Source organism: Phycodurus eques, chromosome 11 (genome assembly GCF_024500275.1).
Source record: "Phycodurus eques isolate BA_2022a chromosome 11, UOR_Pequ_1.1, whole genome shotgun sequence".
Lineage (NCBI taxonomy): Eukaryota > Metazoa > Chordata > Actinopteri > Syngnathiformes > Syngnathidae > Phycodurus > Phycodurus eques.
In genome coordinates this window covers 21022754-21048781 of record NC_084535.1, presented here as the reverse complement: position 1 = coordinate 21048781, position 26028 = coordinate 21022754, and the positions used below count along the sequence as shown (strand labels likewise).

The window sequence follows — 26028 nt, the reverse complement described above, 5'->3', positions numbered from 1 at the left end:
GCGCATTACTGCAAACGCTGCACCAATCCGCTTGTCGATCTTCCACTCCATTCTTCCCCTCACTCGTGAACAAGACCCTGAGATACTTGAACTCCTCCACTTTGTGCAGGATCTCTTCCCTGACCCAGAGAGGGCAGTCCCCCCTTTTCGGACTGAGGACCTTGGCCTCAGTTTTGGAGGTGCTGATTTTCATCCAAGCCGCTTCACACTCTGCTACGAACCGCTCCAGTGAGAGTTGATCATGGCTTGAAGAAGCCATCAGAACCACATCATCTGCAAAAAGCAGAGACGTAATACTGATGCCAACAAACCCTCAACACCTCGGCTGAGCAGAGAAATTCTCTCCGTAAAGGTAATGAACAGAATTGGTGGCAAGGGCAGCCATGGTGAGTACAACCCTCACTCGAAAGGAATCCGCCTTACTGCTGGCAATGTGGACGAAGCTCTGATACCGGTTCTACAGGGACAGAAGAGCCCTTACCAAGGGGTCTGGTACGCCATACTCCCGAATCACCCCCCTGAGGGACATGGTTGATTGCCTTCTCTAAGTCCACAAAGCACATGTAGACTGGTTGAGCAAACTCGAATGAACCCTCAAGGACCCTGCTGAGGGTGAAGAGCTGGTCCACTGTTCCATGGCCAGGACGAATACCACACTGCTCCTCCTGAATCTGAGAGTCTATTTTCCGACAGACCCTCCTCTCCAAAACCCCTTAATAGACCTTACCAGGGAGGTTGAGACGTGTGATCCCGCTATAGTTGGAGCACACCCTCTGGTCCCCCTTCTTAAAAATGGGGCACCAACAACCCAGTCTGCCAATCCAGAGGCACTGTCCCCGATGTCCACACGATGTTGCAGAGAAGCATGTCAACCAGGACAGCCCCACAACATCCAGACCCTTTAGGAACTCCGGGCGAATCTCATCCACCCCCGGGGCCTTGGCACCGAGGAGCTTTTTAACCACCTTGGTGACCTCAACCCCAGAGATAGGAGAGCCTGCCTCAAAGTCCCCAGATTGTGCTTCCTTATGGGAAGGCTTATTGGTGGAATTGAGGTCTTCAGCTCCTTTTTCAGCTTGAAGGCATCCCTTACTGTCCACCAACGGGTTCGGGAATTGCCGCCACGATAGGCGCGGACCACCTTATGGCCACAGCTCCGGTCAGCTGTCTCAACAATGGAGGCGCGGAACATGTCCCCCGCCTCCCCTGGGACATGGGCGAAGTTCTGCCAGAGGTGGGAGTTGAAGCTCCTTCTGACAGGGGACTCTGTCTGACGTTGCCAACAAACCCTCACACTACACTTGCTTCTGCCGGGTCGGACCAGCATCTTCCCCCACCATCGGAGCCAACTCACCACCAGGTGGTGATCGGTTGACATCTCCGCCCCTGTTTTCACCTGAATGTCCAAGACATGCGGCTGCAAGTCTGATGACACGACCACAAAGTCGATCACCGAACTGCAGCCGAGGGTGTCCTCGTGCCAAGTGCACGCGTGGACACCCTTATCTGAACATTGTGTTTGTTATGGACAATCCGTGAAGAGCAGCATGACGAGCACAGAAGTCCAATAATAGAACACCACTCGGGTTCTGGTTGGGGGGCCATTTCCCAGTCACCCCCTACCAGGTCTCTCTGTCATTGCACATTGAAGTCCCTCAGCAGCACGAGGGAGTCTTCAGCGGGAGCGCTCTCCATCATCCCCTCCAAGGACACCAAAAATCGTAGGTACTATGAACTGCTGTTTAGGCCAAAGACCAAACTGTGACAGAAAACCAGTATCCAGTACTTGTTATTACAGAGACAAAGGATTCTTTTCAGGGGTCTTACATCACATGGTGGACTGCCTGTCCCGTAAGCCTGCATATTAGTGTTCTAATCTTTTTTCAACGGCTCAGAAGCCTTTCAGTATCAGGGCAATATTTCACTGCACAAGCAAAATGTGGCCCTCATAGCAAAATAATGAGTATATAGAAAACTGTGACAAATAGTTGAAAAATCAGTGTCAGTTTGAGAGGACTGACAGTAACTTCAAACTGAAGGAAACTGCAATTGAAAAAATATGGTCAACCCGATACAGATAATTTTGTGTATGTTATGTTGAGAGCATAGAAATAAAAATTGGAAGTCCAATTTTTATGAATTTTTTTTATATATGGGAAATGTTTCTTCCTCTCCAGGTGGAACGAGAAAAGAAGAAAGATGAGAAGAAAAAAGAGGACTTTGACAAAGCTGATCGACTCAACATGAAGGTACTGTTTATCATCCGTTTTCTGTACTGCTTATCCTCACTAGGGCCGTGGGCGTGCTGGACCATATCCCAGCTATCTTCAGGCGAGAGGCAGGGTACACCCTGAACTGGTCGCCAGCCAATTGCAGGGCACATATAAACAAACAACCATTTGCACTCACATTCACACCTATGGGCAATTTAGAGTATTCAATCAACCTACCACATTTTTTGGGGATGTGGGATACTGCTTATCAGTGATGGATAATTACAGTTCACTCTAGAAATAACTGGACAGTTTTTTTGTTTTTTTTTTGCCTAAAAAAAATCTGCTAGAAAGCATTTGAAATAAAGCAATCATTATGACTATAATATAGATTCCCAGTTTCAATTGAACAATTTTACCATTCAGGAATTCATATCGAATACTCCGTCCATTTTTAGGGGCTATCATTGGCCATAATTGTAAGTATAAACATACAAACCCCAATTCCAATGAAGTTGGGATGTTGAGTAAAACAAAAACAAACAAAATACAATGATTTGCATATCATTTTCAATCTGTATACAATTGAAGACAGAATATTTGCAAAAAACAATTAAGTTAATCAGTTTGAACATTAAATATGTATCTCATTGTGAATTTGATGCCCTCAACACATTCCAAAAAGCTAGGACAGGCGCATGTTTACCACTGTGTTATTTCACCTTTTCTTTCAACAACACTCATTAAGCGTTTGGGAACTGATTACACTAATGGTTGAAGGTCTGTAGGTGGAATTCTTCCCCATTGTTGCTTGATGTCCAACTTCAGCTGTTCAACAGTTTGTATTTAAGTCTGCAGAGTGTTGATGCATGTCAGGCTTTTGGTAAAAAAAAAAAAAACTGACCTCCCTCGGGTTTATTGTTCTGCCCAATTGGGTATATAAAGCAATAGATTTGCTTTCCAAAATCAACATCTATACTTGTAAGCATTGAGCAAAAAGGTTGATACATTTGTTCAAGTAATCCAATATCAACTGATCACAAGCAAATGTGCACATCAATTTGTAGTAGAGGCTTTGCATGCAAGTCAACTTTACTATCCCACAGTGATGTTTAGATGTTGACGAGTCGTTAATCGTGTGCTTTTGTCTTAAGGAGGAGGCAGAGCGCTTGCAACAACAGATGAGATAACAAATTAGTCTGTTAGTAAAGGAGGGGGGGAATCGAGCTCCAGCAGGGCTAAATGGAAGGAGAAAGGAGAATTATTCCACCGCACATGAAGAGGTCCATGATCATCTGCAAATACTGCAAATTCCCACAATGCAACAACTGCTGCTGTGGTTGGTCCAGAATGAGGACAGGTTTCCCCATTTGGCCAAATTGTGCAAAAGTGACCTTGCTGTCCCAGCGACAACAACACTGAGCGATCCAGCCCATGTCCTTTTGCTCTTGTGATTTTACCATTTATGGTCTGCGTAAATACTGTGTATGAGCTGACCCTCGTCAGTGAATAGTGGTTATTGCAAAACATGTAGTATTTGTAATTACAGCACTGAAAAAGTATCGGTCATCAGCATCGAGTCGACATCGACTCGACTTTCATAACCTTTAGTGTCAGTCTAAAAAAAAAATCGGAAGTGCAGCAGGCCCTACGGTAATTTCATCCGTGACTAGTGTATTTGTCTTTTTAAATTTCAGTTTAATTCAGTTAATGAACATTGTCACACAGACAGAAAATTCATTAGAACTTTAATGAAGCGATATAGAGAAAAGGTTTGGCAAGTTTGATACTACCTATACAATGGAAGTTATTGTCAAGGGTAGCAAAGAAAAAAAGAATCTGTTCTTTGTGTGTCTTCAATGCTTGACATAAATGTACAACTCCAATTCCAATGAAGTCGGGACATTATGTGAAGCATAAATAAAAACAGAATACAATGATTTGCAAATCATGTTCAACCTATATTTAATTGAATACACTAGAAAGACGAGATATTTAATGTTCAAACTGATAAACTTGATTGTTTTTAGCAAATAATGTAGTGCATGCAATTAAATATAGGTCGAACATGATTTGCAAATCATTGTATTTTGTTTTTATTTGTTTAACAAAACGTCGCAACTTCATTGGAATTTGGGTTGTATGATATGCAGCAACAGTATTTGTTATTTGTGAGTACTCACTCCGCTGCTGTGTTGCATAAACTAGATACTCAGGGGAATCACCTCGTAAACAATCTCTCACGGAGAAGTTTTTTTTTTTAATACTTCTGTTCATCTGTAAGTCATTTTCAAGGTGCGGATATGAAACATTTACGTATGTTTTCAGAACTGTAAAACTCTGTCGATATATGTGCATATGGCTGCTTTTTTTTTTTTTTTTTCAAACAATCTATACCACAGTACCTTAATACTGTATATTTAATGCTCAAGTGCATGTTGAAAAAGATCCACTCTTCAACAACAATGAAATGTTGTTTTTTATTTTTTATTTTTTTTCAGTGCAAAGGGCTCTCAAGCTGAACCACTCTCTTCTCGCTAATCAATTGAACGCTTCACTTCCGCGTCCACGCTTCAGTGGCGTAAGCGCGTTGTGTCATATACAGTACGTGACTGTCTGCTTCCGTCTTCGTGACCATCTTCGACGGTAAACCGCTTTGCAGCCTGTTTTATTGATGCGCCAAATTAAAATTTTGACCCGCAAACTGCGATACAAGACCGCTTAATTTGAGCCTTTCACAAATACAGTGCTACCAGAAAGTATTCACACCCCTTCATGTTTTCCACATTAAATAATATATATATATATATATATATATATATATACACACACACACACACAGTAAGTGCACACGCACATGCGTACACACACACACACACTTGCACGCACAGTATATATATATATATATGTGTGGGTTTTTCTTTACAAGCAAGTGTAACATATAGTGGGCGAATGTGCCTGTTTCTGGGTCATGGGCATATTTCTATGGTCGGGGAAGCAACAAGGGAGTAATGCAGTTGTCAATTGTGTGAGTGCTGCCGTGTACTGCGTGACTGTTCTATCTTCATGTGTGGTGTTGCATGATCAGATGCTACAGGGAGCAGAAATGTAACCCATGGCAACCCAACTATGTACCTAATAACACTGTCCTGTGCTCCGTAGCCTTCATTGCTTATTCTGGCTCTATGTTCTTTATTTATATTTTTCTTGAAACTGCATGTGAATGCTGAGATGCTGTCGCCTCACTTTACACATTTGTTTTGTTTGATTTGATCAGACGCTATCCTGTTGGTGAGGCCCTTTGTGCTTTAAATTTGAATAATCATATAACAAGCACATGCTAAAGTCATCTATGTCAAGAGACATTGCGTACTGACAAATTTCATGCTGGCTGATTCAATATACCCTAGGTGGTACCTGATACACTCTTTCTTGTTCTTACCTCATCTGTGGTTTGGATTTTTTTTCTTAAAGTGTTTTAAGGTTTTAAAGTTGTGACATTACTCTGAGCCTGTTCTCACGGTATAAGAACATCACCTGAAATTTTTTTTTTCTGTTGAGTATTATATATTATTTTTATTGCAAGTGGCTGGCGACCAGTCCAGTGTGTACGCTGTAAGTATAGGCTGTATAGAAAATGCCCGGATGGATGGATGATAGGTGGATAGTCGTTTTTAAATTATGGCACAACGTTTTTGTGTGGCCAAATACAGGAAGTCCTCGATTGACGAACGAGTTCCGTTCCTACGCTGGCGACGTAATCCGAATTTCTGCGTAAGTCGGATTTCACCGTTAAAGTCAAAATTTACGTCGAAATACTTCTGTTACGGGTTTTGTCCCACGTGATTGTGACAGCAAGCTCAGTGTGTGTGGACGTGTGCATCGATGTGTGAGTGAGACGGGACTGCGCAGGCGTCGTCCAGCGGTACTGTGAAAGGAGGAAGGAGTGCGCACAGGTGCGAGTGTGTGCAGTGGCAAGTGTAGTGACGGCGACCGGGGAAGAGTAGCGATTAACGGAGGACCCGTTGACGTTGAATGTGCAGAGGAGCTAATAAAGCCATTAAGGCAGCAAATCGGTGCGTCGTGCCTTTATTGTTGCCGCCACCCAGCTCAGCTGTGCAACGAGAGAAGGGAGGACAACATCGGCCCTGGAGAAGGCGTCTCCAACTGCGTCTCCCGACCACGGTCAGGTGACCGTAGCAGGAAAGGTTAACACTTTGTATAAAGAAACTAAAATACATTAAAATAAAAAAATAAGATGCTGTACTTACCATTACTGCTGAGATTGTGAAAAAAGGAGGGTGAAAAAGGCAAAGATACTCCCGGCGCGCACACACAGACAAGCACTATGCACGAGCTAAGCAGAAACACTACGCTGCTGGGGACAAAATGGCGGACGAGGCACGCCGTCCTAAAGTCGAAACGTCGTAGGTCGAGTACGTCATAACTCGAGGACTTCCTGTAAAGTGTTGTTGAGCAGCATGTTTGTCAAATCTATTGAATGGATGGATTTTTGCATGATTCTTCCGCATATAAATGCAGATGTTGCTAACAAATGTCAGATTACGAACAAAATATTAAATTATATTTACAAATTTTCTTTTAGCACGCATGCAATATTCAATAATCTGAGCTTCATCCAAAGGATATAATTTCCTTTTCTTCTCTTTTCCCATTCATTTCCTTTCCTATTTGAGGTTGTACATTTAGCACTTTGATTTATTTTTCTTCATTCATCTTCCATTCTGCACCCTTGAACTGCTTGCCAGCCAATCGCAGAGCGCATATAAACAAACAACCATTAGCGCGCACATTCACACCTAAGGGCAATTTATAGTCTTCGATCAACCTAGCATGCATGTTTTTGGGATGTGGGAGGAAACCGGAGTGCCCTGAGAAAACCCACGCAGGCACGAGGAGAACGAGGAGAATATGCACGATTTTGACCCTTTCATGGTACTTTAGGATGGCTGGTATGAATAAAACTGCAGGGATTCCAGTGGAGAACATTTTGATGTTTCCATATGTGGCAGCCCTTGAAGCATGGACTTCTAGGACTTTATGTATGTATGTATCAGTGGGACATGATATTCCATATAGAAAAACATTGTTGCTAGTTCCAATGTAAATACACTGCAAATGCACTTGCGACTTATTAGTTGGAATTGGAGTAGAAGTGGAGCCTTCGTAAAGAAGTGGGTGAATATTGTTCCCAAACATTGTGTGTGCCCAAACATTTCTTGATGCCTTACCAGCACGAAATTTTATGTCTATTGTTCCCCGTAAACCACTTGTCCCTGCTCCTTCTTGAATGGTTTATACTGCATCTACTCTATGTCCTCTTCTGCTTCAAATCTTTTTTCTTTTTTTTATTATTATTTGTTTTTATTTACCCTGCTTCCAACTGATAGGGGTGGATTTTTGATTCTCAAACCTGGCACAATATATACATTCGTGCCCTTGCCAGTGGTTCATTGTTATACCTGAGGGCCAATCATTTTGCCACCGAGAAACAATATTTTGTCAAGTTGGTTATTGAGGTATAGCATTTTTCCGCAGGTTGTTGTAAAGACTGAGTGAGACTTGAGACTGAGCTGCTGGGATTCGACGTTGTTACTCCGTGACATACTGTGCACGATGCAAGATGGTATTCAATCTGTAGAACACATATTTGGACAATGTTAAAACAATATATTTGCTAAAGTGGGTAGTTCTTTGTGAGATTTCCAATTTTTCAGGCACTACTGTGAACATATCTTTAATCAGGGAATTCAATTGTTTCCATCACACTACAAATCAGAAATACCTTTCAGGATGTTGAAGTATTTTAATTGTTATCAGACTGACTTACAGGCTAAAACCAGTCAATGACAAGCTCAAGCTATCATGTCTATCTGTATCCTGTTCATTACAAAACAATACTTATAAATGCCAACCAGCTCAGTGGACATGGTTCCTTCTTTTTGAGTAACTGGTATATAACAGTCTCAATGGCATGTATGCGCTGCTCCATAACAGCAGGGGATTGTGCCAGTTGGGGGAGGATACATGTGTGTATTTATGATTGTGTCTGTGTTGTGCATGCGTTTCTTTTCTTGGAGGCAGGATTGGCTCTCCTTTAGCAGTACAAATCCATTTTATTGATTAGCCTCATTGTGGCTAAGCTATCGATCCTTCTGACTGCCAGACCTCAAAGAGCACTGCTGTGATGGGCGGTGTAACGTTATGAGTCACAGATTGCTGGTTGTCGGCATGCCCCTTGCACCATCAATCAAACACTGACCAGCCAAAGATCTGTTTGGTTGGCCATTGCACTTTGCGACTGTTACCCAGGCGTTTTTCGACTGCACTAGTCAAGTCATGCCTTAGTGATGAAGCACTCCTGTCACCCTTCATGTATTGAATGAACAAAGACTCACAATACCCACAAACTCATTCAAAATCACTCTCATTTGTATATCTGACAAGCCAAGTGCCTTCCATGAACTGGAGCAGCATCTTGTTCTCTTTGATAATTTATTCATGAACTCAAAGAAAAAGACAACATATGCCGGCAGTCTAATGGGATGACAGTGATTTAGTGTCTGTAAAGAGAGCCACAGACATAAGAAGAGCAAAAAAGAAAGATGAGAGAGAGAGAGAGAGAGAGAGAGAGAGAGAGGTGGGAGAAATGAAGGATGAGAGAGAGTGAATCAAAGCAAGGGAGTCAGTGACTGAAGAGAGTGATGGATTTGATATTAAGGGTTCTACCGTGAGGACATTTTCCCAACTAGAATGCATTACAGACAATTTTTTAAAGGAGCAGACATAAGTTTGGTGATTATTTTTAATTCACCATATTTTATCAAAACAAATGGTTGGGGTATTGCTTCGACAGTATTTTTTTTATTGTATTATATAACCTTCCTCCTATAGCTGCATGTTTGCCCCTTACAGACACAGAACCTTTCATCCCTTTGGAGCCTTTATGGCACAGTGAAGCATGTGGTGAGAACAGCTGCTGCACAGCAAGGTAGTTCTTAGTTTGAATCTCGTTTTTGACCACTAGTAGTCATGGAGATGGGCGAGCAGAAGCAGCAGCAGTGAGTGATCATGGAGGTTGAAGACGTGGTCACAGTGGATTTGACCACGAACATTAACAGATGAATTCAAATTCCAATATTTCTTAATGGAAAAGCCGATTCTGACATCGAAACAAATTAGATGTATATGCCTGTGAGTGTAAGTGCAGGTATGTGAAAATATACAACATGTTTGCATCATGTGGCAACTAAAATACTGTGTGTGCGTGTGTGTTTGCATAGCCAGCTGAGTAACACGCTGTGGTGAATGGTACAGAACTATAGCAATCCAGCACACATTTTTCCATGTCTTAATTTCATCAGCATTGCTTTTGTCGTTATTTCCTTCCACCTCCCCCTTCCCGCTGTCGTCATCTCCACCTGCTATCGATCTTCTTTCATTGTTTTTCTGGTCATCCTCATTGTTCATATCCTCCCACACTCGATGCCTATTTCTCCCTCCCTCCATCTCTCATCACTGTTACTTCACAAGCAACATTCTTGTCCTATAACCCTGCATCACTATTCTTTCCTTCTTTATATTTCGTCTGTCATTTAAGGAGACCTTCTTTTCTTTCCCTTCAGCCACACCATTTTTTTCTGTCTCAAACTCCACTGTAGGTGTCTATCTTTGGTATTATTGACTCATCTAGCTCATGGCATTTTTATTATTCTCTTTGATGGTGTTAATAGGCGGCACGGTGGATGACTGGTTAGAGCCTCAGCCTCACAGTTCTGAGGACTGAGGTTCAAGTTCTGAGGTTCAATCCCCGGCCCCGCCTCTGCGGTGTTTGCATGTTCTCCCCGTGCCTGCGTTGAGTTTCTCCGGGCACTCCGGTTTTCTCCCGCATCCCAAAAACATGCATTAATTGGAGACTCTAAATTGCCCGTAGGTGTGAGTGCGAATGGTTGTTTGTTTCTATGTGCCCTGCGATTGGCTGGCAGCCAGTCGAGGGTGTACCCCGCCTCCTGCCCGATGATTGCTGGGATAGGCTCCAGCTTGCCCGCGACCTTAGTGAGGAAAAGCGGCTCAGAAAATGGATATATCCATAATGTGTATGTGGTTTTTTTTTCAAATGCTGATCCTGCATTATTTGTCCGTACGCAGGGTCTGAGGAGGTTCTAATTTTGTTCGCAGAGTACGAAGAGGTACGAATACATGTTTATAAATCACAGATTTTAGCGTCAAACGGTTAGTGAACGAGGTCCGATATTTGGGATTTGGGATAAAACACAAATGTTACTTTTACCCAAACATGCATTTTAATAGCATAATGAGAGAAACTGATCATTTTGCAGAGTTCCCTTAATTTTTTTCCCCCCAGAGCTGTATATCTGTAACATTAGATTAAACTGATCCATAAAAACATGAGTCAGACAAAGACAACATAGTGGTGACAACAAAATCTTGTACATTTGGACAAACATTGTTATTTAAAGAATCATTTGCAGTCTTTAATGCTTACACTCCTCAAATCACGCAATCCAAGGAGGAGACACATTCACACATTCATTCATACATATGAGCAGTTTAGTCATCAATTAACTCAACGTACAAATACAAGGAAAACATGCAAAACTGTACAGAATGGCCAAACGACAGTGTCTCGCTGAACTGTCCATGAAAAGACATATAATGTCGTAAGCCTCATTTCACAGCGATTAAGATTGCACAATATTGCTGTTGATGGAGTGTAGTGGCAATCCCTTTTAATGGATTATACAGCATTTATAAAATCCGGTGAAATGCCCCCCTAGCATGAGTGTGGCATTTTCCAAACATTTCAACAGCATCTATTCAAATGGTGCAAATGTACACAGGCTTCCATACAGTGGTGATGCTATCTAAAAATGATGGTGCCACAAAGTGTGCACAACTGTGTAAGAGGGGGCTATTCACTCACTTGCATGCCCTTGCAGAATATCTAATGTGAAGAGTGCCCACTTACTCATTTGCTGCGCTCTCTGTTTTATGTCCCTCAAATGCCCTCATTTTTTTCTCTCTCACTCTCTTATTTGTCCTGTATTTCCTGCCCCTTTTGTATTCATGCCCTCTTGGCCACTTGCTCTCCCTGCTAGCCAATTGACAGCCCCCGTCTCCTGCTCCTGTCCTTTCACTATTTGTTTTTCTCTCCCCCCCCCCGTCGTTGTTTGCTGTTCCCTGAATCATTGTTTTCCTCTGACAATCAAACCTTTGTTTTGTACTGTACGCATTAAAGACAGTGTTACTCAGTGGGGCTATAACTCTCAATATATTTATTACGTACAGTATGTATTTTTTTTCATTATGGAAAAAAAAACCTTTGGTATACTACTATAGAAAAATGTTTTAACAATTTGTCCCTAATCAAAGACATGCTAGTGATGCCAAAAAATATCTTTTGAACAAAATTCTCTTAGACCCTGTCCACGCAGAAATTAGTTTGTATGCATTGTAAAATGTAAATAAAAACAGAATACAATGATTTGCAAAACCTTTCAACCTTTATTCATCTCCATACACTACGAAGATATTTAAAGGTCAAGCTGATAAACTTTGTTTTTGTTTTCAGCAATAAATATCCTTCTTCTTTTCCTTTTGGTTAGTCGTCACAGCGTGTAAGCCCATCTCCCGCATCCTCTTCTCTAGCACCAACTGCCCTCATGTCTTCCCTCACTCCATCTATCAACCTTCTCTTTGGTCTTCCTCTAGGTCTCTTGCCTGGGAGCTCCATCCTCATTATCCTTCAACCAATAAACTCCCTATCTCTCCTCTGGATGTGTCCAAACCATCCCTCCCGTTTCTCTCTCTTTCTCTCTCTCTCTCTGTCTGTGTCTGGCCAACCTGTATAGATCTTTTTCTCCTTCCTTATTGTCCAGCCCAGCATACATGTCATCATATGCCTCGTTTGGACTTTGCCACCTCTTCCATCTCCATGCTATTCCTTCCTCCTCTCCTCGATCCTCTCAGTGCCCCACTTCTTCTTAGCTAACCTCTTTCCTTGTATGATTTCCTGTACTTCGAGGTTCCACCACCAAGACAGAATTGTCAGTCGAATACTCGATTACTAATTGCAGTATCTCTGGATGCAAATTCCTTTTTGTGACAGGTATTTTTTGTCACTTCAGCAATAAAATGAGAAAAATAAGTCGTAGCATAGCATTTTCATGGAATAACTGAAAAACTACTATCAATCTGTTTTGAAAGGGCAATAAACTAAACAACCCCTTGACAGTTGGCTTTGAAGGTGCAAAAATTTTGGTCATTCCCCTAGTTTTCTTGTAAAGGTTCAATGCACTATGAATATGAATCTTTAAAATATATTCAATATTTTAATACAATTATATAATATATACATATTTAGGCACCAGCACACCCACAACCATGGTTAGGTAAGTGGTATGTAAAATGGATGGATATATCTATATATAATAAAATATATTTTTATTTTGTTGGTAAAATGACTCGAAAGGACTCAACTCAAAGTTATAGGACTCGCGACTTGACTCGGGACTTGCAGGTCTCGACTTGAGACTTGACTTGGGACTCGCCTGTCTCGACTTGTGACTTGACTCGGGACTTGAGGGCAAAGACTTGAGACTTAATTGTGACTTGCAAAGCAATGACTTGGTCCCACATCTGGTATTATCTGACAATGGTTTTCTGAAGTGTTTCTGAGCCCATGTGGCAGTATCCTTTACACAATGATGGCCAGTTTTTAATGCAGTGCTGCCTGAGGGATGAAAAGTCACAGGCATTCAGTATTGGTTTTCGGCCTTGCCGCTTACTTGCAAAGATATCTCCAGAATTTCAGAATCCTATGATGATATTATGGACCTAGATAATGAAATCCCTATATTCCTTGCAATTGTATGTTGAGAAACGTTCTTAAACTGTTGGACTGTTGTAGCAACTCTTGTTGTTCACGCAGTTGTTCACAAAGTCTTGAACCTCGCCTCATCCTTGCTTGTGAACAACTGAGCCTTTCCTTTTATATCCAATCATGACACTCACCTGTTTCCAATTAGCATGTTGTGGAATCTTCCAAACAGGTGTTTTTTTGTTGTTGTTTTTTTTTTAAGCGTTCCTCAACTTTCCCCATCTTTTGTTGCCCCTGTTCCAGCTTTTCAGGAATGTGTTTCAGGCTTCAAATCCAAAATGTGAGAATATTTGCAAGAAAACGAACATTTGTCAGTTTGAACAGGTCAGATGACAAAGATGTTATGGGGTCAGTTAAAATTCATATTTGCATTATTTATATGTAATGTAATACATGCACGTAACTTCCAGCAAGTTTTCAACCATAGTTTAGCTAAAAATTAGTTTTGTATGACTCATATTGAGCCCTCCCCGGACATACCCGAAGCTCAAGACACCGGGGTGTGGTTACTCTATCCACCGCAAGGGCTACCAGAAGTGACGTTGTAATTGACAAACACAGCGCGCTAAACTTTATACGCAATGGCGAGCAACGTGTTGGAATATGAGGAGGAGGAGGAGGATTTCGACGTACAGGAGCACCCAACTGAACTTGGCATCCTCAAACCGTACATGTTTAAGACCATCAGTAGGCCGGAACAGTGACGACGACGAGCAGCCAAGTAGCATCTGTACAACAGAAAAAGAGAGTGGCCACTGGCTCGATGTGACAGTATGTCAAAAGCATGTGTTTTTATACAGTCATGGCTTGAAATAATGCCACCTCAAGGGTGCCAATATTTTTTAGCATGACTATGCGCATTATATGTTCATATATGTTTCAGTTACACAGCACAAGCTTTTACATAGCATGCAGTATTCCTATATATTGTGTGCCCCTCGCTCGAGCTGCGTTATAACACGCCGCACAGAAAGTCTTTGCCGTCCGTATCTTATTTCCAGTTATTTATTTGTGGATTGGATACTCCTCCATCTTTTCATGTTAGGTCAAGTATTAGAACATGTGACAGACAGGTGTGTTTTGTTGCCCACGATGTGTGTGTATACAATAAATAGCGCTGACTTTTCAAAACATAGTTTCAGATTTGGATTTTGCTTGGGAACATGACAGTAAGGCTGGATTTACACTGCATTGTTCAAGTGACACAATTCTCTCTCTCTCTCTCTCTCAAGTGGCACAATTTCGATAAGTGTTGGGGTAGCGAAAAAGAGAAAAACCTGATGGAATCTGCTGTTCTCAGATTTTAATCAGGCCTGGAAACTACACTCTAAATAATTGAATAAACATTACGCCTAGAAGGTGGTGACAGCAATTTGGAGAGCAGCTTATTATAGTCAGAGGTAGGGCAATTGCGCCCTTTGAATTTCATAATGAAAACCAAACAACTGGGTATTTTTTATTTTTTTTAAATTATAACTTACATCTCATTGCATCCACTTTCCCTTATTGAAGCTGTTTAGCAGCTGCAGGGGCTGCCATAAATCTACAAATGTCAAAGGTCATGTCACAGTGTGCATGCTGAGTCTGCTTTTTGTGCTTTTGTCTGTATGTATTGTAGTTTCATGTGTGAGCTGTCATTTTTGCCATCAATCATTTTGACCATTTTCTCTGCTTAGTATACATCTTCATTTGTTTGGTTTTGTCATTTTATTGCTTCATATATTTGTGATCAACTAACTACCAGCGATAGTTTTGTCAAAAAAAATGACAAGCGGATTATAATTTGTGGCAAACAAAAACTGATAGCGTTGTAGCGTAAGTGACACACGGACACATCACCAAAGGCAAACACGTGCCACACAAGTTAGTAAGTTCAACAATTTAACTGAGCAATCTAATAAGTGCTGCTTACTTCAGACACTCACCCTCCTAGCTAACTCTAATTTGTGCATCCAACAAAACTCAATGCAGGTCTGCTTACCTTGTGTGAAGCCAGCACTGCCTAATTTAATCATCCGTCCATCCACACCGCTTATCCTCACCGGGGTCACGTGTATGCTGGAGCCCATCCCAGCTAACTGCGGGCAGGAGGCCGGGTACACCCTGAACTGGTTGCCAGCCAATCGCAGGGCGCATATCAGCAAACAACCATTCGCACTCACATTCACACCTACGGGCAATTTAGTCTTCATTTAACCTACCGTGCATGTTTTTGGGATGTGGGAGGAAACCGGAGTACCCAGAGAAAACCCACGCAAGGACGAGGAGAACATGCAAACTCCACACCGGAGAGGCCAGGCTCCCTCAGAACTGTGAGGCGGATGTGCTAGCCACCATGCTGCCTAATTTAATCATATTGCAATTGTTGACAATATGTCCACTTTAATTTGAAATTAGGTTTTATACAGATTACGCATTAGACAGAAATGTAATAATACTATGAATCATTTTAACGCATTTTAGCTCTTTTTATTCTAGATAACATCTGTTCATTCGTTAACTTCACAGAAAAAAATGCCTTGGGGAAGGGTCTGCGTGCTCTGAGAGCTTTTTTAAATATAAAAGTACCATCTCATGCTTTAATGGAATTCGGATGCCACAGGAACGCTGTGGATCTTAGGTCCAGTTTCATATGCTTTATGAATATTTATAAATTAAATTACCATTTCTGGAAGGTTTCCCCAATCCTAATTATTCTACACTATCTCTGGGTATTTCTATGTTGGCTGAAGATGAAACAAAACAAAAAAAAGTAGCTTAATACTGTATTTGAAAATGTCTGAAGCTCGTGTCGTGTATATCAGGCATAAAACAACCTACCCAGTTAAGTGTGACAGATTTGGGAAGGTGTTTGTCCGGTGTGGATGTGACAACAATCAGATGCGACAGAAGATATTTCAGGCATTGCGTTCCCCTTTAAAGCCAGCATGCAGCACCTCGCCATCAACTGAGACTCTATTCACGTCGAGGTGAAGCGCTATCGATTTCTCTCCTCCCTTCCAATTCCTCTTTTCCACTTCGAAAAGAAATGATTGTGACAGTGTCTTGCAGTCCCTCGCTGACTTTCTCCTGGCGACATCACTCGATGTCACCCCAGATAACTAATTACAAGAGGTTTGTTCCTGGGAAAAACTCTTTCTGGGGCAAGAAAGCTCAACATGTTTTACGAACATGACATTGGTGTGGTCTTGTCAAATACAGACAGATATGCAAATTCTATGCAAATTCCCCAGGTTATACAGCAGGAAATTAAGCTTTGTATGCATAGATAAATGTAGAATTTTCTTGTCTCCATCTTGTTTCAGCCTCACAACAGCTACGGTTAAAGTTACATTTCGCAACATTATCTTAGTTGAATAACACTATCGGGTTGCCCCTGGAAGATTACTTCCGCTTCACCTATATGCACCTTTCCTCTGGAAGTAATGTTCTTTATGTACCTACAGAGTGAGGTTTTTGTTTTTGTTTAGTGATGCTTTTAAGTAGTTTTATTAATGTAGTTTTTTTTTTTCTTTCTTTTTAGTACCGGTACATTTCTTGGTTACTTATTTTAAATTCTTGATTTCAGCATGTCTGTCATGCCACTTAGACATATATCTCTGTTTTGCAGTATATAATATTTTAACCTCTGCAGGAACAACAATTAAATCCAAAAATCATGTTTGCAGTACTGCTGTAGTTGTAGTTTCATTACCTGTGTAATTTGTTTTATAATTGAAGTACCGGTAGCTGTCAAATAAAACAACAAAGTATGTGTGTGTGATTTTGTAGACATAATAAGGGTATTTTAATTTTTCTTCATATCCGAACCTAACAAATTGCTGATGTACAGTATTTGCCAAGCCAATTGAATCAAGACAGCAGCGGTTATGTTAACTGAAAAGCTGACCTTAGGCAATGTAACAAGTTTACAGTCTTACAGTGTACCAGATATCTTGACACACAACAACCAATTAAAAAACAACCACTGAAAATTGCTTCTTGCTTATTAAGTTGCGGTGTCATTTAGTGTTTTTATGAAAATGTTTTGGTTTTTTTCCTTCAGTTTGTGTTGGGCTACTTAATTGAATTAACTGTTTTGAGCCTACAAAACAATGATTTTCCACAGTTGACCAAGGGGCTGTTGTTTCTGCAGTCCCTCCACATAATTCACAACCAATACATTACTGATTAGACGTAGATACTGTAATTGTTTTCATTGTCTGGAATTGGAACGGTACTGAGTTTGTGGCCCATCGATCTTTTGTTGGGGGCAGAATTGTGTTTGTAGATGTCTTAAACCCCATGCAGTCACCCTTGTTACGCTCTCCCACATCAGTTTTCTCTTTGATTTCTGCATCAATATATTCCCTATTGTGTCTTCCTTGTTCATGTATTTTGATACCTTTCGTCACTGAATCTGCCTGTCTTTTTTGCGCTGTGCGTCTGTGGTACATTCAATTATTTATCCCAATTTATTATTTAACAATATTGCCATGGTGCAATTGACATTGTAAGGCATAGTTTGATAGGCTATTTGTTGTTGTTTTGTTTTTTTACATAGTCGGAGTCTAGAGCCAGTCCCAAGAAAAGTAAAGAGGCTGCTGTGGACCTTTTGGGCCTAGGTAAGACATGAGAAACCCTCTCACACTTTCATAAGAACATTTCCAAAATGTAACAATGTGACAAAGTGTGTTGAGTTGCTGTCTAATGTGTGAGATATGCAAATTGAACTCGATATGGGAAAAGAAGTCATTACAGTTCGAGATGAATATTGCTGTCATTTGTAGTCGATTAATGTCTGACATTAGAGAACAGTTGAATGCAGTCAGGATAAATGAGTTATGGAGAAAGCTTTTGTTATATGGTCTTCGTATATTATGATCCATTAACATTGAATACGGCATGCTTTTACATTGCTGTGTTCTTGCATCGTTGAGAAAAGGCCTCCCATACATGCCTACTATGTGCCATCCTAACTTATGGTCTCATCCTCCAGTATCAATGATTTGGTCAGTTCCTGACCAGGCAAGTGGCTAATTATAATTCTACAGCCCCACATTTTTTTCTCCATAAGTAATATATTAGATATTGCATAGAGAGGTGGCAAAACATCTAAGCTGAAAGAGTGATAATATTTGGTGGCCTGGTATGTTGGAGACGTTTTTTCCACAAATCTTTTTGAATACAAAATGGTGTGCTCGAATGACAAATTCTTTGAAATGTATAATTATTTTTTCCCCACCTTAAAAAGCTGGAGTATTGTTGTAGTTTATGAAGTTAAGGCAAAAATCGTAGCTACCCTGGCCAAATTTAGTTTCATGTTGCAAATGCATATCATTTAGCTAGAAATGGCATAAGTATGTGACAAAAAACTAGTTACTGATTAAAAAATGTATTTTACCATTCCTCTGTACAGTTATAACTACTGTTCTAAATTTATAGTTGATTTGAGTCCTGTCGTTTGGACTACAAATGACTACGACCTTTCAGAACGGCTCAAGCGATTGTGTTTTTCAAAATTGCCTGATCAAAACAAGGATGTGTATATTTGACTATTTTCATTGTATTTTATTTATTTATTTATTTACGAAGCACAGCGTCCTACATTCTTTTGCCACTTCTGTCGTTTTCCAGCTAAAAGATACGCATTCGCTTAATGAAATGATGGGTATGGATGATTTTGGTCTTAACTAGGGATGGGCGAGTACCAATAAAAGGTGTCGGTATTGAGCCGATACCAGCTTTATTTCAAGGTATCAGGTACTCAACAAGGCTGCTGACATGAGCCACTGACACTTAAGGCAAAAGAAATCTGACATTCGAGTAAGTCCTCCTTGCCTGTAGTTGGTGCTAAACTGTGGCGTATTGACACGTCGGCGACTCGTCATGTACGTCAGAAAGAATGAAAGGTCTTTGTTCACAATGATCTGCCATTGTGTTATTTGAAATTGTATGTATCAAAAGTACTAGTGTTATTGGTACTCGGTGTCGGTGAGTTCTCGAGTGAATACACATACTGGTATTGGTCTGATTAAAAAAAGTGCCATTGGACATCCCTGGTCTTAACAGTGAGTGATTATTTAGATATATTTATTATTTTTTTCCCTTTATGTATCCAGATAAGGCAAATGAGAACAAATTGTCATTTGCAATGCTGACCTGGCCGCAGATAACAGAGTTAAAGATATAAAATATGAGTGATGAAAAAATGTCAGATTTATATTTATTTATTTTTAACTTAATGCTAGTCTGGGGAAGATAACTTTTTGGAAAATTATGTACAAAACACCCTTTGCTCTGCACCCACTTCTGTTGAAATCAAATAGCTAATTTACTCAATTGACAAAAATGTGTACTTTTAGTTTCTTTACAAGACGTAAGAATGCTTCCACCTAGAACGGCGGCATAGCTAAAGGAACTGTGGAATTGGAGATGCTCTGAGGACTGTGAAAATATGCACAGTGCTGTATGAGTAACATACAAATGAAAAGGTTTTTCTGATGATTCAATGTTGTTTTTAGGAGAGAGCTGATAACGTATGCTAAAATATGACATATGTGTTGCCAGAATTGCTGTAATGATACAATGCTCAGAGGATGTTGTAAGACATGCAACATAGGCCACATGCTCAAATCAGACCCGTGACTATTTTGAACCATTTTGAGCTTCACCTCAGTGAAACTAAGAATGCTTGTTGACCTCAAAGCCAAACAGAACCAAAAATCTGTACAAGAAATGTGGAACATACAGCGTCTCCCAGTCCTTTTGACAGGATGAGATTTCATACATAAGTCAAGAACGTGGCAGTATTTTTCACGCGTACATACGTACGTACGTGCACGGGCACGTACACATACTATCGCTGCTACCTTGCAACTGTTGTCCTTTTGATAACTCGAGTGGGTGTGCAAAACAGACCTATGAAATCTAACTAAAAAAAAAAAATACTGTAATTCTTCATTTTTTTTATTTTTTTTTTACTGTAAACTGCGTTGCATCATGGGAAAGAGGACAGAAAAGAGAGGGAAAAAATGTATCGATATCCGGCATTTTCTTTTTCTTCCCTGCGAAGTAAATTATTCCTGCCAGCCAGCAAGTTGGACAACTTCAATTCGACATCTGCCACCTGCCTATAACTTGCAAGTTGGGTGTCTGGAAATCACGTAAGTCACATTTTTTTTCTACCTACCTAATGTCGTGTGAAAACGACATTTTTGTGTTACTGTATATCAATTTTGGGTTTTCAAAACCGAATGCCTGTTGAACGCCTCTGAAAAGGTTTGGTCCGCAGCGAGAGACGTTTGGTGCTATTTGAGAGTCTTTTTTTTTTTTTTTTTTTTTTTTTGGTTTGTTTTTTTTGGAGTCGTGTTTTTCGGCTGACAATAAATGTGAAATAAACAGACTAACGTTTCGACGTGTAGTATTGGAAGGCATTTGGCTTCGTTACAGCTGTGTCTTCGATTGCGTGTCCGGAGCGAGAGAGTCTTAAGTCATTTTATGTTCCTTTTTTGCGTTGTTTGTTGCCCTACAATAAACGAACTAACGTCTCAAAAGTGTTACAACACTTTTACAATTATTAATAATAATTTAAGTCATGTGACGTACATGCACTACCTTTTACATGCACTACCTTTTACTTTGTTTTTCTCAAAGCTGCGCTGACATAAATCCAGAGAGGGGAACCAAAGCTAGGAATGACAAGGCACCAAGCAAGAAGAGTGGTAGGATGCTGCAAAACAAGCCAGCAATCCACGTCTATAGACTGTTCAAGAAGCTTGGTGATTTCAAGTGGGACTATGTGATTTTATGCATACCCACAAACGCACAGGTTGTGGTTCTTGTTTTTCTTTTTTTTTTTTCCTTTCAGTTTACAGTTGTTAAATTCACGAGTGTTAATGCTGTTAGACTTTCAATTAAAAAAAAGTTTGAAAAGGAACTACCTTTCTTTGTCTTTATCATTGATGATGGTGGTGGTGATTATCATAATAATAATGACAAACATATAATTGTCACCAATAATAACTGGTGATAAAAATAAATATTGATGGATAAAAATAGTCAACATACTGTAAATATTCATTTATTATATAAAACAAATAAAGTATATTACTGGATCACTAAATATTACAGTATTTTACTGGCAGCAGTGATCCAGTAAAATGCTATAATTTTCTCCAGTATGTTGCTGTAATCAGTAATCTTAAAAAATACAGTAGTTTACTTAACTCATTCACTGGATGAATTCAAATGCTGTACATTTTACAGTAAGAGTTTTTATAGTATGTGTTTGTTAGAAAACCTAATCTTTTAGAGAGGGTAAGTAATGTAATGTAGTTGTACAAGTCTGCACACCCTCTTATAATTGGGGCTATTGCTGTGTTGAGAATTAAATTGAAACTACCCCATTGAAACTAATGTTAAATGTGAGTCAGCACACAACAGTCTCCATTACGTTTAAAGTGTCTCTGATTAACCCCAAATAAATTTCACCTCTTCTAGTAGGCTTGTCTTGACATGTTTGTCTGTCTGGCAGAAGCCTGGAGGTTTTGTGCTTACACTGACTGCTATATGGTACTGTTCATAATTCCCTCACCTTGACTAAGGCCCCAGTTCCAGCTGAAGAAAAACACCCCAAAAGCATGATGCTACTCCATGCTTTACTGTATGGTGTTCTTTTGGTGTTTAGCAGTGTTGTTTGTGCCAACATTTCAACCTTGTTTTTATCAGACCATAACACATTTTCCCATGTTTGCCTGGGAGATTTCAAGTATGTTTTCTGAAGAGGGGAGAGATTGTTGTCCCAATACAGTACTAAACAGCTAATACTTGCCAGGAAGCCAGCTCCTTCAGTGTTTCTGTGGGCCTCCTACCTTTCTCCCGACTCTGCTAGAAAAACTGAACTTGATTTCGGGTTCATCAGAGGTGCTTTAAATAGTGGCAGGAGTATGCTGACTCACATTTAATGCCTTTGAATGTTATTGGTTGTTGAATCCCTAGTTATAAGAGGGTGTGCAAACTTGTGCAACCACATTGTCTTTGCTGTTTTTTTGTTTTGTTTTTCATTTTCCCTCTCTACAATATTTAATATTTTTTGTACAGGTTATATTTAGGTCACATTAATGGTAAAACAGATTTATCTTTTTAATTTTTTTCATATCACAAAAAAAAAAGGCATTTCAACAGGCGTGTATAGACTTATATACACAGTACATGAGCTTTTACTGCCGTTAATAATTAATAAAGCACCTTCTTCCACACTGCTGTTTGGAAACACACTCCGATTGGATGCATCACTGCAGCACAACGCTGTGACCAATATTTAAAAAAATAGGAGGACATCTGACCATTACATGTAACAGTAAAAACATGTGACCACTTTCACATACTTATGTGAGTGACATTTTTGTGTTTGGGGGTGGAGGTGGGGGGGGGGGGGGGGGGGCTAAAGGAATACTGGATGTTTACAAAACACTCCCACATCTTGTACAGTTGGTCTGTTTCCATAGAAAAATTGAGAGGACTCTCGAAGCAGCCCCATTTCATTCTGAAAATGGCAGAGATGATGATGATGGGCCCTCTTCTCCGTGCAGCTCATCTCCATCAACCCACTTACAAATGTGGATAAAAATCTGAATATCAATTGATTATCTGCAAAAGATGTAGCATTAACAGAAAGTTTGGCTCTATACCCGTATACCTGTTTTGATTTTACGTCAAACTATTTTTTTTTTTTTTTTTTTTTTAATAAATTACTGACAACGTAAATCACAAATCCCAAATACACATAGTCATTTAGAGCATTTATTTGCAGAAAATAAAACATGGGCAAAATACCAAAAAATAAAAGGTCCGTTTTTTTTTTTTTTTTTATTTTTTTTTTTTTTTTTAAATGGTCTCCTATTTTTTTTCCCAGAGCTGTACTGTACTTGAATAAATGTCTAACCGAATTTCATCAAATTAGCAAATTCATGACAAATGAACACATGGTTCTGCACGAACAAAACACTCTGCTTAATATAAGAGAATACCCGCATTGTAGCTGTTACGTACATTTTACCCTCCTACAAAAAAAATCGAATAATTAAATTTGTACGTCTTTTAGTAGTAAACTTGCACTCAACAGTACGACATTGTGCACAAACACACAGTAACAACATTTGCACATGACATTCAGTTCTTCTTTAATAATGTTATTCGTGCTTTTCAGTATGCTTTCAAGGGGAATCCTCCATATCAATGACTCACGTCTTCTGCAGATCTCAGTAACTTCTCCAGTGATTTCTTGTCCACAGCTTCAAATTGTTTTAAACACCCAGCTGGTGTTAATGTACTTCATTTTTGTGTGATGTTAATTGTTAGCCTGTGTGGCTGTGGTGTTTTCCATCATACTTGTGTACTTGGAGGCTGTGGTTGTTTCAAATACACAACATGTCATTGTCTTTGTGTTATGCGAGTTTTCATGTGAACTCCAACTAGTAGTGGCAATGTACAACTTGAAGCCTTTTTTTATTTTTTATTTTTTTTAAATAAATAACTGCTTGTTTTCGAGTGAGTGGAGTCTCGTGCTGCCATACAGCACTCTTTTCGGGTTTGGGCTAATCGACGGCTCGTATCTCAAAAAACTCATAAGTCGGGTGACTTGTATCTCGAGGCACCACTGTATTTAGAAATAAAAACAACATCTAAAGTAATATTTCAATACAGCAATGAAATGTTACTTTGTTGATGCACATTTTGATGTAATAATAGCTGAGTATTTTCAGGTTGGAATCTGTTTGAATATGGCATGTTCTCCACAAATGATTCAGGAACTATTGGTCTTATAAATCAAAGTACAAACATATAAATACAATTATTTGGGTGGTCTTGTTGTTCTGTACTTTTTGGGGGGACATGAGAGATTCTCTTGTAGAACACAAAGAAAAGAGCATAGTACTGTACTTGCCAGAAAGTTTATATTATGTTGCTTGACAACCCAGCTACAACATTGCGGTCTTTTAGTCCATTTTAGATCAAGGTCCTGCAAGGGGTAATTTCACACTTGTGCCATATTTTCCCCACTTGGAGATGATGGTCATTATCTACTGCTTGCAAATTATTTTTGATTACCTCTTTTATTTAAAGCTCCCATGTTCAACTGTAGGTAGTCACCTCATTGTATTTAACACAAAAAAAAATCAGGACTTGAATTTAATTTTAAACTGAAATCCATAGGTGTTTTTTTGCTGAAGGAAAATATGGATTTCCTTTCTAAATGACAAAAACTTGGCTTTTTGTCAATGGAAGGACTAGTTAATTTTCAGCAATAACAACATTCCTCCTCTCTCTTTTAGATGTTCCAGATGGTCAAGGTAAAGGTTCAACAATCAGTGATGAACTGGACATCTTTGGACCAATGATCTCCAACCCTCTTCCTTCCTCCAACAACGCACAACAGGCTAAGGTAATATACACACAGACACCAAGTCTTTCATCATCTGGTTGTCTGTGTATGCTGGCTGCTTGAGAGAGAATCTACTGAGGCCGATGAAGCAATGGCACTCAAGCACACACTGGCATGGTCTAAAAATGCAACATCTCTTCAATAATGTATGTTTTGTGAAAATGCAGACACACACACAGCAGATTGTATCAAGGCTTTCTACCAGACTTTTTATTTTGTAAAATCAATATATCCTTGAAAAGGCCGATCTTACAAAGTCAGTCAATGGGATAAGGACATTTAAAAAATCAAACATAACAGCAACAGCAAATAATATATAGAGTTAAAGAAACAGTGAATCAATAAAATCACAAATCTTGCATTGCACAAATGGGGGGGGGGTTAAGAGGACCTTGTTGCAATAATAAGCTATATACGAGCACTGGAGGTAGATGGCTGTGCATCATCTTCAGTGGCAAAGAAAATATAAATATCCATCCAAAATATTTTGAATGGTCTTGATGTTGCATAGAAATATAATTTTGATATGAAACATGCATGAATTTAACATGTAAATGCATGTGCTGTCACATTAATAATTCAACTATTAATACAATAATAGTATCAATAAACAGTAAAGCGCATTTAAATGCACTTTGAGTACTTTTAGTGTTTAACCTTTTAGTAGACCGACACACAAAATTTGACCATTTTTGTACAAATACAAACTTACTCTTACTTTGATGTTAATTCATTTGAACCACAAAAAGTGTAGAAAGTCGCCACGTGGAATGTTTGATTTTTGAGCAGTACCGAGTCCTCTGTCAATTGGTTAGCTTGTTCTTAATTCAACACTCAGCAAGGCAATGAGATAAAATTATGGCCATGACACTTACGTCACTTTCTACCAACAATGAGCTAACATTAACTTCACCCCCAAATACATAGATCTTAAAACGTCATACATTCGTGACAACAATACCCTCTCACTTCGTTTATTAGCAAAATCCTTGAAGACCCCTTATAATGTGTCCACAAGGGGGCGCAAGTTCCCCTTACATGATGCCATTAGAAAACCATTTCACATTGCCGTCTCCTCCCAACCCGTCCCACCCCCTTCTAAAAATGCCACCCTGTACGGTCACACATATTGCACATAACAGAAGCCGCCACAGGTTCAGTGTCATAGCAGTTACAATGTAACCTCACAAGTAGGGCTGCCAAAAACTATTATTTTGATAGTTGTTTAGCTGCCGATTAATTATTGTTGCTGTTACTTGACTGATCAGATCATCCATTCATTTTGTGTACCGCTTATCCTCACTAGGGTCGCGGGCGAGCTGTAGCCTATCCCAGCTATCTTCGGGCGAGAGGCAGGCTACACCCTGAACTGGTCGCCAGCAAATCGCAGGGCACATATAAACAAACATTTTCACTCACAGTCACACCTACGGGCAATTTGGAGACTTCAATTAACCTACCGTAGGTGT

The 26028-nt window shown here is 39.8% G+C and overlaps 1 protein-coding gene across 2 annotated transcripts in view; it reads left to right on the top strand.

Annotated features, from left to right (window-relative positions):
- LOC133409719 (stromal membrane-associated protein 1-like) overlaps positions 1 to 26028 on the top strand; it is a 76755-nt gene that overhangs the window by 32485 nt on the left and 18242 nt on the right. For both annotated transcript variants that reach the window (XR_009769454.1, XM_061690124.1), the window contains exons 5-7: positions 2178 to 2249; positions 17678 to 17738; positions 24450 to 24559. Coding sequence is in view for 1 of the 2 variants with exons in the window: in XM_061690124.1 (XP_061546108.1) it covers positions 2178 to 2249; positions 17678 to 17738; positions 24450 to 24559 (243 nt within the window). In the remaining variant the exon portion in view is untranslated. The remainder of the gene's footprint in view (positions 1 to 2177; positions 2250 to 17677; positions 17739 to 24449; positions 24560 to 26028) is intronic.